This window comes from Gasterosteus aculeatus, chromosome 5, assembly GCF_964276395.1.
Source record: "Gasterosteus aculeatus chromosome 5, fGasAcu3.hap1.1, whole genome shotgun sequence".
Classification (NCBI taxonomy): Eukaryota; Metazoa; Chordata; class Actinopteri; order Perciformes; family Gasterosteidae; genus Gasterosteus; species Gasterosteus aculeatus.
In genome coordinates, this window is record NC_135692.1 from 14218415 (window position 1) to 14234373 (window position 15959).

The 15959-nt window shown below is 46.2% G+C and overlaps 3 protein-coding genes across 3 annotated transcripts; 2 read left to right on the forward strand and 1 right to left on the reverse strand.

The window, feature by feature from the left end:
* Positions 1 to 211: 211 nt before the first annotated feature.
* On the forward strand, positions 212 to 3325 carry paqr4b (progestin and adipoQ receptor family member IVb). The gene is made up of 3 exons (XM_040176276.2): positions 212 to 583; positions 1454 to 1672; positions 2082 to 3325. The coding sequence occupies exons 1-3, from the start codon at positions 418 to 420 to the stop codon at positions 2513 to 2515; spliced, it is 819 nt and encodes a 272-aa protein (XP_040032210.1). The 5' UTR covers positions 212 to 417; the 3' UTR covers positions 2516 to 3325.
* pelo (pelota mRNA surveillance and ribosome rescue factor) lies at positions 2950 to 7036 on the reverse strand. Its single transcript, XM_040176245.2, has 13 exons — positions 6744 to 7036; positions 6233 to 6325; positions 5900 to 6050; positions 5613 to 5703; positions 5271 to 5434; positions 4812 to 4872; positions 4458 to 4619; positions 4323 to 4369; positions 4164 to 4237; positions 3991 to 4062; positions 3616 to 3690; positions 3506 to 3537; positions 2950 to 3325 (listed from the first exon to the last, which is right to left on the reverse strand). The coding sequence occupies exons 1-13, from the start codon at positions 6782 to 6784 to the stop codon at positions 3231 to 3233; spliced, it is 1158 nt and encodes a 385-aa protein (XP_040032179.1). The 5' UTR covers positions 6785 to 7036; the 3' UTR covers positions 2950 to 3230.
* On the forward strand, positions 7020 to 12451 carry ppp1cab (protein phosphatase 1, catalytic subunit, alpha isozyme b). The gene is made up of 7 exons (XM_040176256.2): positions 7020 to 7720; positions 8627 to 8758; positions 9341 to 9571; positions 9881 to 9985; positions 10771 to 10994; positions 11394 to 11528; positions 11613 to 12451. The coding sequence occupies exons 1-7, from the start codon at positions 7666 to 7668 to the stop codon at positions 11706 to 11708; spliced, it is 978 nt and encodes a 325-aa protein (XP_040032190.1). The 5' UTR covers positions 7020 to 7665; the 3' UTR covers positions 11709 to 12451.
* The last annotated feature ends 3508 nt before the right edge of the window (positions 12452 to 15959 follow it).

The following is a 15959-nucleotide window of genomic DNA, read 5'->3' on the forward strand; positions in this document are numbered from 1 at the left end:
TGAAATCCCCAGATCATCCTGCATGCAGCGCGGTGTCATACACGCTTGGGGAATGGGAACATGTGTGCAGTCTGTAATAAGGGAAATTCCAAATAAGTCGAGGTGTCGGTCAGTTACGGGCCACGACCAGGAGCAGCTGCAGGTGGTGCACGTGGCTTTTTGTGAGGATTACCCCGGCTTAGGGATAAGGGCCCTTTGCTGATTGGCCGGTGGGAAAGCGTGCCACTTGGCCAGCTCAACCGTCCGCACGCTCAGAATTACACCTGTCCAATAATGGACTTCATGGAGCAGAGTTTCCGGCTACCTGTGGACATCACAGCGCCTCGCAGTCCTTAGAGTGGACCCGTCTAGGATGTAAATGGTGAGGGGTCCTGCACTGTCGACTACGTGCGAGGGCGTTGGCTGCAGGAGGTTGTGATGGTGCTTCAGAGACGGCCGCGGCTGTTGGATTTTGCAAAGACCCCCCAACACCTTCGGTTTAACAAATACGTCCTGACGGGTTACAGGCCGGTCTCCACGGCTCCAGAATGCCTCAGGAGCCTCTTCTACGTGCACAATGAGCTGGGCAACATCTACACTCATGGTAAGTCCAGGAAATAACTGTGCACGGCTTAGTGTGTCAATCTGGATTTCATCCAAAATTGGCAGCAAGTGTCTAAATTGTCCAATTATTGAATTATATATATATATATATATATATATATATATCTACAGTAAAAGTTTTGTTTTAACTCACGCAGGTGATGCACAAGCAAAACGGGGGTCACATGTCCACTACTCTCACTTCTGACCAATTACAAGTGCACTTGACCAGAGCGTCTAATGAGGATATGAGGCATTAGCTGTAATCTGCCCTGGGAATCCTCATCCTGGAAATATCCTCCTGCTACCAGCTGTAAATACCCTTAACGGGAAAAGCGTCCTGAGATGCACGTGTCTGCTTTAGTTGAAAGCAATTACAAAATGATCTCAGAATAATTCTAAAATGTGTGCTTTTGTAAGAATGTAAGAATTCAATGACGAATTGCTACCAGGCTTACATTTTACAAAGATATGTAAGAACAACAAAAAATGAACTGTGCATGAGCCAAAAAAAAACAAAACAGCTGTACTTTGTACGTTTGTACTTCTGAGTGCATCCGCCTCGCGCTCCAGTTGCTCGTGGGCCGTCCCATAAGTTCATTACGGCTAACACTCAGGGTCCTTCCTTACTAAGGTGAAGTAAAGGGCATTAGCTGTAGAGTCTCGCTTCCTTTTCCTGCAGAGATCTTTCACACTGTTCCTGGTGAAGAATAAGACTTTTAAATTCCTCATTTTGCTCTGCATGATGTGATATTATAAACATCTGCTCAATATCCAGGATGGAGGCCAGTAGCTTCCAACAATATGTCCACCTCATAGACTTTTAAAACGCTTGGACTACGTATGTTTCTCATTTCTGTTTTCTCCTCAGGAGTCCCTTTTTTCCTTTTCTTGGTGCTGCTGCCCTTCAGTATCCCCTGGATGGAGGTGGACAGCGTCTGGATCTGTGTGGTCCACTACCTGGCCTGCCTCTGCCCCACCGTGGGCTCCGTCGTCTACCACGTGTTCATGAACCACGTGGGAGGAGAACACGTGTACGACACCCTGCTCTCACTGGATATGTTCGGAGTCTGCCTGGTCAACACCCTGGGTGTGTGCTTGATGCAGCTTACGATGAAGAACGCTCACACGTCTATTGTCTTTGGAAGCAAATTGCGAATCTTTTATCGTCCCTCAAATGCTGATATAGAAGATAAGCACCGCTCCCTTCAATATGGAGCTAGAGCAGTGTGATCATTGCAGTGGCTTAGCATAAAGACTGGAAATGGAATGATAGGGCTAGCTCTATAATCAACGCTTTACATATTGTTTGTACAAAAAAGAGCCAGGTGAGCTTCTTCCCCGTTTTTATGCTGAGCTGTGCCATGCAGCTGCTCGAAGTACCTTAGGTTCACACACAGCGGCCTTTTAAATTCAACTCAAAATAAACTAAAGCCTCTGAGTATGTACATAGTTTACCTGCAGTTTATTCACATGCATGTCTTCCGTCTGGTCCCCAGGTGCACTCCCTATCATCCACATCACCCTTTATTGCTACCCGGCCGTACGACAGGCTGCCCTGCTGGCCTACATCCTCCTGTCAGCCTACGGCATCTACTGCGCCACCACGGCGCGCACCAACATCCTGCGCCTGCAGGCCTTCGCCTGGCAGGCCGCGTTCCGCTTCAGCCTCTTCCTGTTCCGGGTGTTCGGCAGCGGCGCGGGAAGCCCCGACTCCCTGCGCCTGTTCGTCATCATGGACTCTCTGGCCGTGGTGGGCGGGCTGGTCAACATCGTCCAGGTCCCTGAGCGCTTCATCCCGGGCCTGTTCGACAACTGGGGCAACAGCCACCAGATAATGCACGTCATGGTTATCTGCTCAATCACCTACCTGCACTGGGGCACACTGGAGGATTTAGCCTGGATTAAGACCTACCAGTGTCCTGCTGGGTAAGGTGCACATGTATGTGCACTGATATAAATGAGATTTAGGGTTTTGTGGAGGAGGAGTAGAGCACAAAGAGAGGCAAGTTGATTTGCAAAAAAAAAAAGCACTTTAGTCTTAACTAGGGACCTTTTTTCCACATGGGAAGTTTGCAATTGGACATTTTGTATAGACAGAATAAAAGGAACTTACAGTGTTGTAACTGTTGAACTCAAAGAACAATACACCAAATTTAAAATCCTGAGCACACTTGATACTTAATTTTTGGAAATGGGTAGTCACCCATAACCATGATAGTTATTCAATTGAAAATTGCATTACTGTATTAAAACAATGTACATAGTTGTAATAAATTATATATTTCTACATCTTGCTGAAACATTTATTTCATTTGTGAATGGTGAAAAGGTTTAAATGTGACAAAGTAAAATAACACACATGGGTGAAGGATTCTGTCATTTAATTGCAAGAGCTATATTGTATATACACGTGGAAGGAAGATCCTCTATTGCCAACTGTCGATCAAAACTTAAACAGCATTCATGTGGACTTGGCAACAAGTGTTTGATTATTTCCATCGGCATTTTGAATCAGAAACGGCGTTGAATCCGCCGCGGTAGAGGTGGAAACGTGGCGGTGGTGGCGTGCATTGAGTTTAGCCCGGTGGGTTTGTATTGTTTTACAAACGCACTGTGTCAATGCAGTCGCGTGTTATCGGCCAGCGTCAGTCCTCGTCTGAGCTGCTGTCGTCCTCGGGCTCCGACAGGTCGGCGATGGGAAACCGCAAGATGGCCGCCACTCCGCTCAGCTGAGTCAGTTCTGTGGAGCGAGCAAAGGACAAATCGAGGGGGGGGGGGCGGGGCGGAATTTATTTTTAGGAACAAAAGAACCATGCATTTTGGCGAGGAACACTACAAAATCAAATTGTATAATGTCAACTTCAGAAAAATCTATTAAAAGAATGTGTACGGTAGAATAAATACAAGTCTTTATACTTACGTTCACCAGACACATGAAGGCTTGAAAACATCCTGCATGAGAAGAAGAAGAATGTTTGACAAAGGATATTACGACGTTAACGTCCTCGTCTTTTAAATGATGATCTGTACCTGACGGTGCCGCCATTGTCCCTCACGCTGTCCACCAGCCGAACGTAGCGGCTCCTCGTGGGGACGTCCTGATGTCTGGACGTGCGGACGGAGACACAAAACATGCATTGTTACCCAGACCTGATCTGTTTTTACATCACTGTTATGTTTGAAGTAAAACAAAGTGAGGAAATATTTGAATTGCTGAGAATGAAAAACATTTCCTGTGAATTTTGGATCTTTTAAATTATTATCTAATTATTATTATTTTGATTCCATAGAAATGAGGCAACACAGGAAAATACTGTCTCCTGTGTAACCCAACCAGTCTGTCCCCCAAACCAACACAAAACCCTGATTTCAAGTGGAAAACCCGAGGAGCGGCTCAGCATGTACCTGAACAGCTTATCGCTTATCAACAAGGTGTCGATGGCGAGGGCATCCACAGCTTTCTCCACGTGAGCCACTCTGTGAAGGCGCAAAGACGCACATGTTGTGGATTATCGGTGTGAATGTTGAGGGGTCCGCGGGTCACTTCCCGTCGACTCCTGTGGTCTGTCGTCACTCACCCATAGAAGGCTCGGTCGGGCTCATGCTGGAGCATCTTGTAAAAGTCTTCCAGGGCTTTCACCTCTCCAGCTGCCTGCAAGTCCAACATAAACAACATGGAGCCGCCTTCGTCCTCTCGTGAGCACTTTGTTTACAAGAGGAGCAGGACGCATAGTCACCTTGGTGTCGGAAAGCCTACTTGTCACGCTGGGGTCAGTGAGGATTTCTGAAAAACAACAAGCTTTCCACTGAGTTTCCCCCGTGTGATGAGATGTAACGGTGTCATGCCTCTTCTACGGCGCCCCAGCGAATACCTTTGAGCGAGTACTTGTGACCAGATGACGAGTGGACCGGCATGAACTTGGGTCGATTCTCCAGCAGGATCTTGTTGTCCTGACGCACCGCCTCTCTAAAGAGGTAGCTGATGAACTGGTCCTTCACGAACCCGGGACTGGCGATGAGGATGCACTTTACAACTAGTAGAAGGCAGGGAACAAAAACAAAAACAACACAATCAACACTGTCCTCATTTAGAATTTTGCGGAAACGAGAGCGGGCTGAGCGGCGACAACAATCAAAAGCAGAAGTGTGTGACAGGGAACGGGAACATACTGTATATGCGTGCATGTGTAAGTGTGCATGGGTCAGGGTCTACGCGGCAGCACTACCATCGAAATTGATGTGGCGAAGAATGGCCTGCATCACGGCCTCGTAGAACCTCTCCAGCGCCTGCAGACGGGGAGGACAACCACTTCACATCAGCCCACATGACTCACACAGCAGGTCCCGACTGGCCGCATCTCACCCACATGATAATGAGACAAAAACTTCATTTTGCATCCAACGCACACTCTCACTCCCGAGTCCAGGCAGTAATGGCCTGTGGTCATTCCTTCATGTGAAATGACGGCACCAGACGCAACAAGCACAACATGTTTGGCACCTGTGAAATTGGCCTTTTGGGTCAATATAGTGCCGACTGAGATTACTTTTGGGGATTTCAAAATATGATTGTACTATTGATTTTTTTTTCTTCTGTTATTGATCTACCCCGGTTGTACTTTCAGTTTGCAGCTTTCCTTTGTCCGAGCTGGTTACGGCAGTGCGTTTACAGAAAGCGGGCCTACCTTCTCGTGCTGGGTGCAGCTTCCGCGTCTCTTGCGAGGAATGGTGACCTCCACCTTTGCGCGGACCAGAGTCATGGCGGGGGTCACGAGCACCAGGTTGGCCAGACCCTCCTGCATCACCACAGCCGCCACGTCTGCCTTCTGGGTGGCATCACACGCCTGCTCTGTAAGGGTGGACGAAGCAGCCATAAATATGAGCTTCAGGACACCTTGTGACATCAGCACCCTTAATAAATAGAAAGGCTTTTATGGTCGTGGTGGACCTGCGAGTGGAAATTGTGGAAAAAGAAAAGTACCAAACACAGAAGAATGGAAGCGATATTAACAGCGGCGCCTGCTTACCGATTCTATCCAGCACAACGCTGTCCCAGCTCTTTTTAGCCAGAGTGAACTTCCTGTTGAGCTCGAGCTCGATGGTGTGGTAAGCGCCCATCTGATGAACGAAGCAGAGAACACAGTCACAACATCTTATATCAGACTTAAGTCAACACATGGTACTGGATTGGATTGCTTTTTCAAATGGAGAGAAACTCTTAATGTGAATCCTCGCCTCCCTTATTTCATTCCTCTAGTCCTCCCCGTCCCACTTTAAAACATCGACGCATGTGACGTGATGGGAGATCTCATACCTTGACATACTGGTTCTCCTCTAGGTTAGTGCCCTTTACTCTCAACTGGCAGGCCTGAGAGTCAAAGTCGATGGTCTCCACACTCAAGGTCAGAGTAGTGCGAACTCTGGAGCTTCCCACACTCCCGGTAGCCGACTCGGTCTGCACCTTCCTGTGGGAAGAGGGGAAAGGACCCTTAGTCATGTGTGTGTGTGTGTGTGTGTGTGTGTGTGTAAACATCATCTACATGGAGAATCGCTCTCCTCATCATCATCTAATGGAGCTATGAAACGTGAAGTAAAAAGATGTTGCTTGGCCAGTTCTTCACTTCACGCAATGGAACATAGGGGTCACCTGATAGTGGAGGCCCTCAGGCTGTCCCCCACCTGCAGCAGGTTGTAGGTGTGCCACATGTCCTCCGCCTCCTCTGGCATCAGAGTCACCTGGCTGCAGAAGTGCAATCAATAAGCTCCGAGTCGTTTTCATCCATTCAGGTTATGATGATCACAACATTAAACTGAGGATATGTTCAGACCTAAAGACGCCTGGTGATTAGTGAGGGCAATATACATCAATGCCGTATGCAGTAATATTACAGATCGATTATAACACGTGGTTTTTTGTATGTGCTTCCTTAATGTTACTTCATACGGGACGTGCTCTGTTGTATTTCGTGTCATGCGAGTGTGTGTGTTATTACATAATGAACTATGGGCCTGTATAGCTTCTTCCCAAAACGTTTCCACATACCGGTAAACGGTGAATCTAAATCACATGTTGAAACTTACCACGACTAAGTTAGGGTTAACGTAACAACCAGCTGCTAAATAGCGTGCTGGTTAGCTAGCAACATTAGCTCACTCACCCGGCATTATCTTTTTCAATGTCTTTATGTAGCAACTTCATGGTCGGATGGTTGTATGACACACAAACAATACTTCTATCGTAAAATCGATAGTCTCACGTGTGATCGAGTTAGAGTCATCCTTCTATTTCAGTCAATTGGGAAACTAAGTAACTTAAAGCCTTCTCTACACTTCCAAATGAATCATCCGTTGCGAGGTAGCAGGCGCTAGGACATTGCGTCAGGCCAATACGTCATCAACTCTTCCTATCTTGGTCACTTCCGTGGGTGTCGCTTTACTGCGCAACAAATAATGAACGATATGAACACCAGTAGTTAAGCAAATGGGGTCAAACTCGGTTTGTCTCACAACGTTGAAAAAAGATTCAAATAACGGCCAACAAAAACGGGACTCATACACAAGAACAATTGTTATTTTTATATTGTGGTTTGAGATAAGCAAATGCTGACCGACGTTGAAAGCTGCCAATCTAGAATAGTAATGGCTCCCCACGCCCCGCCTATTTGAAAAACGGACCAATGGGAGCATGGAAATGGGCAAAGCTTGTTCCGTTCAACCTCGCTTTGAGCTAACGCTCGTCTAGCCCTTTTTGTCGATGGCATGGTGTTAGAAGCTACTGCAGAAATATAGCTGTCACGAGAAATTACGAATACTTGTCATTAATTCGGATGTCTGATGGGACATAGTTGAATAAGGCGGATTTCTGAAGTACATGACAGCAATTACATCTTAAACAATCCAGCAGCAAGCCTCACATTTTGAGGTTGACAATTCTGCCCCAAGGTTAGCAAGCTAGCGGGCTAACGATAGCCGATTAACGCTAAACTATTTGAGCTAACGGTAACTCGGTATTCAGTCAACAGTTACTAAGTAGTGTATTCGCAGGAGTGATTAAAAAAACAACCAGAATATAGGAATAGCATGGCCGAAGCCGACAAGCTGAACATCGACTCCATTATACAACGTCTGCTGGAAGGTAAGACTATTTCGCTCGATAGTTATTCTCCGAGGTAGCCATTTTAGCTAAAAGATGCTAGACAACGATAGCCACCTATGCTATGTTAGCACAGTTCATTTCTGTCTCTTTGCTAACGAACACAGGCTAGTGACCGCCAGTTATGTTTGGTCAGTAGCATCCTTTCTTCACCACGTTAACCTAGTTACTTCTGCTCATTAGTATTTAACACCGACTAACGCCAACCGTGGGGTCTTAATGGTCATTAAAATAGTCGATTTCGCTGAATTAGCATCACATTTTCACTTCCAATGATGTATTTGGAGCGATGTTATAAACCTTTCGGCAAATTCTGTTGCCCACGTCCTTCCCGGCTTCAACGATCCTTGGACGTAATTTACTTTTCTTTGTAATCAAATGCATTTGAGCAGAAAGGTCAAAATATGAATACAACACAAAGTGCAAATTGGTGCGTAATATGTCTCTCTGCATATCATCAGGTGGCTCGTTGTGATATTGGTAGTTCCATTGTGGTTATTAAAGTCGTTTTGCTTTAGATGCGACAGAGTTTCATTTCTGGAGAAAGCTCAAAGACTTATTGTGGAAAAAATCCCCACATTCGTGCAACAGCAGCCGTTGTGATTGTAGAAAGTCATGAGTTCAACATTTATCGGTCAGCTCAAGGATTTGTCTCTTAAGCCTCTACTTGGCTGAATTTAAAGGCATACTAGACTATTCATAAATTTGCGTCTAACATTTAAATGGTTGTAGGTTAGTACTCCGCGTTCAGTCATTTCTTGTAAAAAAAACAACTACAGTACCACAATTCTCTTCTTTAATCCATTGGAATTTTGATGAAAGTTAAACTCCACTACGTTGACCATCTATTGTTTCCACTGTTTGATTTCTTTTGTTGTATTTCCCCAGTGAAAGGCTCCAGACCTGGCAAAAATGTTCAGCTGACAGAAAATGAAATCCGTGGTCTCTGCCTCAAATCCCGGGAGATCTTCCTCAGTCAGCCAATTCTGCTCGAACTCGAGGCGCCCCTCAAGATTTGTGGTGAGGATTAGTTGTTTTCTCCAGAGTTCAGGGAATTAAGACTTGTAGTCAAAAAGCGTTCACAAACACTCATAGATTGCAGATCATGGTGCCGTACTAATGATGAGAGCGCTTACATTCACGCTGTAGAACGCATGGCTGTGATCTCGCTACGTGCATACAGAACAATAAGGATGGGGTTGTGAAACTGGCTTGCCAGTGCACGGCTCTTTCGCACCTCAAGTCTCCCTGGATTTGCCCTCCTGCGTCATACTGCCGATGCCTCCTAATGAAAAATGTTTGTTTAAAGAAACGGTCTACAAATTTCAGGAACTGGCAAATAATCACATTTGGTATCACTCTGAATGCACACGTGCACATTCAGTTGGCTCGTCACCAAAAATCTGTCAAATGCCAAAATAGCAAAGTGTTAATTTAAAGTAATTCATAACCAATGGTTGTATGAAGTGCCTTTTTTAATTTGCAGTTTGCAATGTGTTGTTGTACCTCTATCTAGTTCTCTTGTTTTTTGTTGTGAGTGAACAAGGATAATTACACCTTTGACCATTTCTGCATCCATTCTAATGCTGCTTCTCTCACCAGGTGATGTTCATGGGCAGTACTACGACCTGCTCAGGCTGTTTGAATATGGGGGCTTCCCACCAGAGAGCAACTATCTCTTTCTGGGGGATTATGTAGACCGAGGCAAGCAGTCCCTTGAAACCATCTGCCTGTTGTTGGCGTACAAGATCAAATACCCAGAAAACTTCTTCCTGCTGAGAGGAAACCATGAGTGCGCCTCCATTAACAGAATATATGGCTTCTACGATGAGTGTAAGTCATTTGAGATGCTTAAAGATGATCTTTCCATTTCTATCTAAAGAACCAAGCCATTAGGTGTATATATAATGATGGGTTTACATTATAGTTATACTATAAATATAGGTAAGACTTAGCAAAAAAGAACAGCTGGCTTAATTATAGTAGCTAAAGCCACAACGCAGTAAATAATTACTCACCTTTCTCTGCCATCAGTCATGTTTATGGAAAATATTGTGTTTCTAGTGTGATGCAATATGTTCTGCTAATTGTATTGCTCTCTAGATTAGATTGGGATCATGTGGTTTTGGTTTCCTCCCACAGGCAAGAGGCGATACAACATAAAGCTGTGGAAGACCTTCACTGACTGTTTCAACTGTTTGCCGGTTGCAGCCATTGTTGATGAGAAGATTTTCTGTTGCCATGGAGGTATCCTCTTCAAACAGTTCATTTGGCTCCTGTCCAGAGCGTGCACACACAAACCCGCCTCTGCGCTGTGGTTACTGTCAACATAACGGTCAAAGGCCGGCAAGACTGTGCGGAATCTTAATATGTTGTTTGATTATTTATATGTTCATGTGCTGTTCAGCAGTCATGGCTGTAGCATTTTTTTTCTTATTTTTACTCCCACCTACAGTGCCTTTTACAAGTATGTTAATAACTGGTCTCATTCATGTTCAGTTTCTTTCAGAGTGTCTGTAGAACAAAAAAGCAGAATAAATTAGCCTACGGTTTCAGACAGCATGATAAACAGCATGTCGTGTTTCTCTGACCCACAGCAAAATACGCGTAAACAGGCCCTGATAGTCACGGGGGTCAACACGCTCTCCCCCAGCACATAATAAATTACATAATGCAAAACACACAAAGGATAATGTGTTGGCAGGGATTTTATGATCTGTTGAGCCTCAACACCTGATTTTGTTTTTGATCATATAAATAAACACACAAATAATCATAAGAGCTCAAAAGGAAGAGGGGATCTAAGGGGAAGTCATTTTTGCTTGAATGTATCTCAAACGGATGCAAATGAAAATCTTCATCAACAGACCAAAAAAATTAGTTTATTGCAAGTCTTATTATGGAAATGTATTTTGTGATATTACATTTCTACAGATAATATACTGACATAACGATGGTTGTGTTCATATTTTCTTTCTCACAACGCTGTTCCGGTATGCTTTTTCTAATTGTTCTCTGTTGACCGTCCTCAGGCCTGTCCCCGGACCTCCAGTCTATGGAGCAGGTGCGGCGGGTCATGCGCCCCACTGACGTGCCCGACCAGGGGCTGCTGTGCGATCTGCTGTGGGCCGACCCGGATAAGGACGTGCTCGGCTGGGGCGAGAACGACCGCGGCGTCTCCTTCACCTTTGGCGCCGACGTGGTCACAAAATTCCTCCACAAACACGACATGGATCTCATCTGTCGGGCCCATCAGGTCAGTTCTCAACGTTGATCCCGAGGTCGACGTGTAGGAATGCAAGCCGATCGAGATGAACAGAACCAGTGAGCAAAGTAGTGGGGGTTAGTGTCTCAATCTGTGTCCCTGCAGTGTTGTTGTGTGGTGGATTTTTCCTCCTGCGTTTTACAAGTAGTAAAAACAAGGCTCGCGCTTTTACCAAACAACCGCTCTGGACTTCAACCTGTTTTACTGATGACCAGGCAGGGAATTTAAAGCGATAGCAATGTATTTCTGATCTGTGAGAGCCTTTGACGCTTTGTTAATTAGTTACAGTGTGGTTTGTCCTTTTTGACTCACTTATTGTCAAACGGTGAGAACAAATGTTTGAAATCGGCGTCCTTGGAAACTCGTCAACCCGTCGTACGTTTTTTTCAGGTGGTGGAGGACGGATACGAGTTCTTTGCCAAGAGGCAGCTGGTGACGCTTTTCTCGGCCCCGAACTACTGCGGGGAGTTTGACAACGCCGGGGCCATGATGAGTGTGGACGAGACCCTCATGTGCTCATTCCAGGTAAGCGGGAGACTGCAGAGAAACTTCTGACGTTTTGAGTTTCATCCTTCCTTGTGCTCATTTTCCCTCTTAACCCGTTCATAGATTCTGAAACCGGCGGACAAGAAGCTGTTCTACGGCGGTGGAGGCGGAATGGGCTCCGGCCGCCCCGTCACTCCCCCCAGGAAAGCTAAGAAATGACAGCAGTAGTTTGCCCTCGACCTGCGACCCGCCCTTCCTGCCCTCTCTACCTCTCTTCTCCTTTCTTTCACCAAACAGCCAGAAATGAAACCTATACCCAGGGCTTTTTTCCTTTTTTATCTGTACTTCTTAAAACATTTAATGTTCTGAATTGTCTGAGTGAGTGAGTTGCGTGCGCGCAGGTGACAAATGTGTCTCGTCTGCCGGCGAGCATTAAAATCATGTGTGCACGTGTACAATTGGTGTGAGAGTATTAGAGATTTATACTTTCCCCTCTCTCTTACCACTCCTCCCGTGAAAAGGCTGAAACCACAGTGTCTGTACATTTTGAGTGAGAAAGCAGGGTTTGGGGGGCCGTGGGAGATAGCTGACACGAATTTAGCGGCGAGCCGCAGCAGGTGGTGTGCGTCTACTCGCGGAGGGAGGGGGGGGCGAGTGTTTTGTTTTCCCTGTCCTGTACTGTAAAATCTCCATCACAGGTGTGTGCATGTGCGCGCGTGCTTGTGGCGTCTCGGCGTCCTGGAACAGGAGCGCGTCCCCTTGTCTCCAGAGAGGCGCACACAAGCACTCGCACACAAACACACACACGCATATGATTCTTCAGATTCATATGAGCCAGAGCTGTAAAAAAAAAACGTACAGTTTAGGTTTGTACAGATTTGATTACTTGAAAGAGATTTTTTGTGAATTCGTTTTGTAGTCTTTCATCAAGTTGACCAATAAAGCGAGAATCTGAGCTACAACTTCTAACGACTTTATTTATTTAATTTTTTACCGTAACACTGAATCTGCTTTGTGGCGACGTGCATTTGTAAGTGAGTGGTTGGGCGTCCGTCCACCGTGTCCCGAGGGGGGACGACTGCTCGGCTGTCCGTATCAGAGGCCGGAAGGAAGGTTCATGACTCTGCTGAACACCTGATCGTTTCTTGTAGTTGCCTGTTATTTCCAGGAGGTGGTGCTAACCGCTGCAAAGTTAGAATGGTGCCACAATGACATGGTGACCCTGCATTTATATATTCCCATAAGTGCTGCTCGATGCACTGGAGATAAATGTTTGACCCAAGGAACATCACTTGTGATGTTTTTGGTTAATAAACATGTGATTATTTTGCATGTTTTTCCTTCTCCCTATAATTATTACTACCTATTTGGTTGATATTAAACAATGTCCGTGTAAATATTCCTTAACTTACCATACTCTTTATTTTAATGATGTAACCTATTTAAAAATATACGGTCCCTGACTAAGAAAATTGTATTCAAACGTGATATTAGCAGTTAATAGCTCCCACAATATTAAACATACGTATGATTGCAAAAAACTGACCACGACCAAAGTACAGAACAGTCCAGTTGTATTTTGCTGAATCACACCTCCAATAATGTGTTTGTATGCATTGATATAATCCATTTGAGAGGAGTGGCAGCGTAGAAGAGTCCGGAGCTCTTTTACGTTCCTTATTCTATATTTATCTAAAAAAGGGTCCCATTTCTTTCTCAGGTATTTCTCTGGCTCTTTTCCATTCATTCGTCTTCCTGTCATCAACGCTCCTCTTCAAGACGCTCTGTCCATCACTTGGCCGTCCTTTTACTGGACCAATGGGGTGTGAGGTGAAGGGTACTTCTGAGGGGGGGGGGGGTTGGAATAAAAAGAGCCCTGAAACCTTTTTGAATGGGATTTTTCTTCCCTGTAAATCCAGTTGGATATAAATAATTGCAAAAAGTCCAGTCAAGGGAGATTCCCATAAAAGCGTTCTTTTCGAAATGTCTTCATGTCTGCTGCGTTCGCTGAATTCAAAGCTGTTAGAAAAGGGTGAAAATCCAACGTTGGCTCACAGATTCCGGCCTGCGTTCAATTACAGCGGCTGCCAAACACTCGTAGTAAACAGCTTCTAAATAGTGTCATGGATAAGAGCACTCAAAATAGACAAGACATTGAAGATTAACGCGTTCATCTTTCAGACGGCACCTGATACAGCGCATACTTGTTCGCACAGCTATGGTGGCCTGAAATACTAAATAGTTTTATTTATGACCGCTATTATGAATCTCCAGAAGGACTTATGTTCATCTCCAAGCTCGTCTGTGCGGCCTTCTGTCTCTGGAACACAGCTGCTGTAAACGTAGAAATGAGTATTCACTAATGAAACATAATCTCCTTGATGGTTGGAGCTGTGCGTGTAGCTTTATTGAAGACTGACGTACGAGTTTAAGGCAGGATGGTTACTCGGGTAGAGGCTAACGTAGACTCTTAAAAGGTGCAGTGGGCTTAGTTAATGTAACTTGTTACTATTACTTATTATTTAACTCGTGCTGTAGACCGAACTCTGAAATGTACGTTGACCGACTTGAAACAGCTGCGCGACGAATCGCAACCGGACGCTCCGCTTGATTCTGACGATCTCGACTTCTCCCGATAAAACGTCTCCTCCGGTCGACTCGGATCCCCTGAAGAAATGCTGATCGGGCCGAGGAACTTCAGGAGAGCCGAGGCCACGTTTTGATCAACGGGCTCACTTTCCTGTCGGCTCCCCCGAGGCCCGCGCAGCAGAGCCCCCCCCCCCCCCCCCCCTCCCCACGTGTGAGGAATGGCGCGAACAACCGGGAACTCCTCGTCCATGCTCGCCGCGCGGATACCCATGACACGGTGGCGTCGAATACCCCCCCCACCCCCTCCTCGACGTCCCGTCCTGTTTTCCCCCCCAATAGTTGAAATTTAGACTCATGAGGCCAGAGCTAAAGGTCCAGCATTCTGAAATAAAAAAGCTGCAAAGCCGCCGCGGTGCCCCCCCCCCCCCCCCCCCCCCCCCCCGCCCCCATCGCCCGGTGTCACCTGCTCTATTTATACCACGCCAGGAATTTTGGATTCAGAGACTCAGCTGCCACTTCTATTATTACTATTAGCTAATACTGTAACAAGCACCCGGCGTGACTGTGGCTCCTTCACCCGCAGCCTCTTAGCCCGATGATGCTAATGATGTCCTCACTGTCAATCCCGCACGCGTGTCCTTTGATTTCGTACCGTAAATCTGCACTGTTTTGTATCCAATGTGCTTGAAGGCTCGAGTTTGTGATGGATGCCGGACCGCGCGACACCGATGCTGCACGGGTCGACCCGCTAACTCCTGTGGATTTGGAGAGTGATATTCAAATCGATATGTCACTCAGGAGATTTGTAAACCCTCCACCGGCCGGACTGCGGCGATCATCTCACGGAATGTGCCCTCAAACACAATAACCTTCTGTATGGAATATGTACGTCCTAGCGGGACAAATGTCCCTCTCGCCCTGCGTGTGCTGTGCACGTCAGCAGAGACGGACTTAGTTGCCGCACCGCCGCAGTACTTAACACTCGCACAGAAATGGGAACATGTATTGAGTTCACATGTGCGGCAGAGAGGGCCGGAGGCGGGGGGAGGGGGGGGGGGGGGCGGTTAATGCAGCACATGGTGATCCCTCAGCCTGGCACGAGGGGCGTGGCGTGTTAGCGTGTTAGCGTGTTCCCCGATTTGCAGGGGTCCACGCCGTAGTAGTCCCCTCACCCGCAGGCCCCTGACACCACAGCAATACATGGTGGGGACGGAGGGGACGGGGGGGGGAAACCTTATCCTTCTGGGATATTGAGTTAAATGTCACTGCGCTGCCCTGAGGGACACACTGACAGGCCGACCCCTATCACGGCTCCCGAAATCTCAGAGGTCAGAACGCCTGTACAACAGCTGAGGGCCCGGAGAAGAGCCGGCTGCAACATGCAGAAGGGAAGGAGGATAAATTGTTAAAAAAAATTGCTGACGCTGAACTGATAAGATTCACAAGTCGAATGCACGTCCAGTGCAGCCGTTTGATTTGGCTGTAGATGTTTAACAAATCGTTTGTGGATTGTAGGTTTTACCACCGTTTGCACGTTTGTTCTACAGTTCAGTTAAATTCAAAGGAAATTATTACACACTCGAATGTCCCTCCCAAGCTTTGAATAGTTGAAAAGTCAATACACTTCATGATGGTAATGAAAATTGAAACATGTCATTCAGCCCCGATTGCAGCTTTTACTTATGCAAATGAATAAAAAGCAAATTTTTTCTGCTCTTCTACATGATGCATACATTACATACATATAAGGAATTGACCCCCCCCCCCCCCCCCCCCCAGCAGGCCAGAAGGTCAGGTCACTTGGAAAACAGTAGCTCATCTGATGCATGAAAGCTGTCACAAAAACAACTTCCTATTTTAGAAACTAAGCAGCACAAGTTC

Bases quoted from the DNA above. Each gene is read 5' to 3' on its own strand.
- paqr4b (XM_040176276.2), top strand. From the start codon at position 418: ATGGTGCTTCAGAGACGGCCGCGGCTGTTGGATTTTGCAAAGACCCCC. The intron at 584-1,453 runs GTAAGTCCAGGA...TTTTCTCCTCAG, and splicing joins GGGCAACATCTACACTCATG to GAGTCCCTTTTTTCCTTTTC. The intron at 1,673-2,081 runs GTGTGTGCTTGA...TCTGGTCCCCAG, and splicing joins CTGCCTGGTCAACACCCTGG to GTGCACTCCCTATCATCCAC.
- pelo (XM_040176245.2), bottom strand. From the start codon at position 6,784: ATGAAGTTGCTACATAAAGACATTGAAAAAGATAATGCCGG. The intron at 5,704-5,899 runs GTATGAGATCTC...TTCGTTCATCAG, and splicing joins AGGAGAACCAGTATGTCAAG to ATGGGCGCTTACCACACCAT. The intron at 3,691-3,990 runs GTACATGCTGAG...CCGCACGTCCAG, and splicing joins ATAAGCGATAAGCTGTTCAG to ACATCAGGACGTCCCCACGA.
- ppp1cab (XM_040176256.2), top strand. From the start codon at position 7,666: ATGGCCGAAGCCGACAAGCTGAACATCGACTCCATTATACAACGTCTG. The intron at 10,995-11,393 runs GTCAGTTCTCAA...CGTTTTTTTCAG, and splicing joins TCATCTGTCGGGCCCATCAG to GTGGTGGAGGACGGATACGA. The intron at 11,529-11,612 runs GTAAGCGGGAGA...ACCCGTTCATAG, and splicing joins CCCTCATGTGCTCATTCCAG to ATTCTGAAACCGGCGGACAA.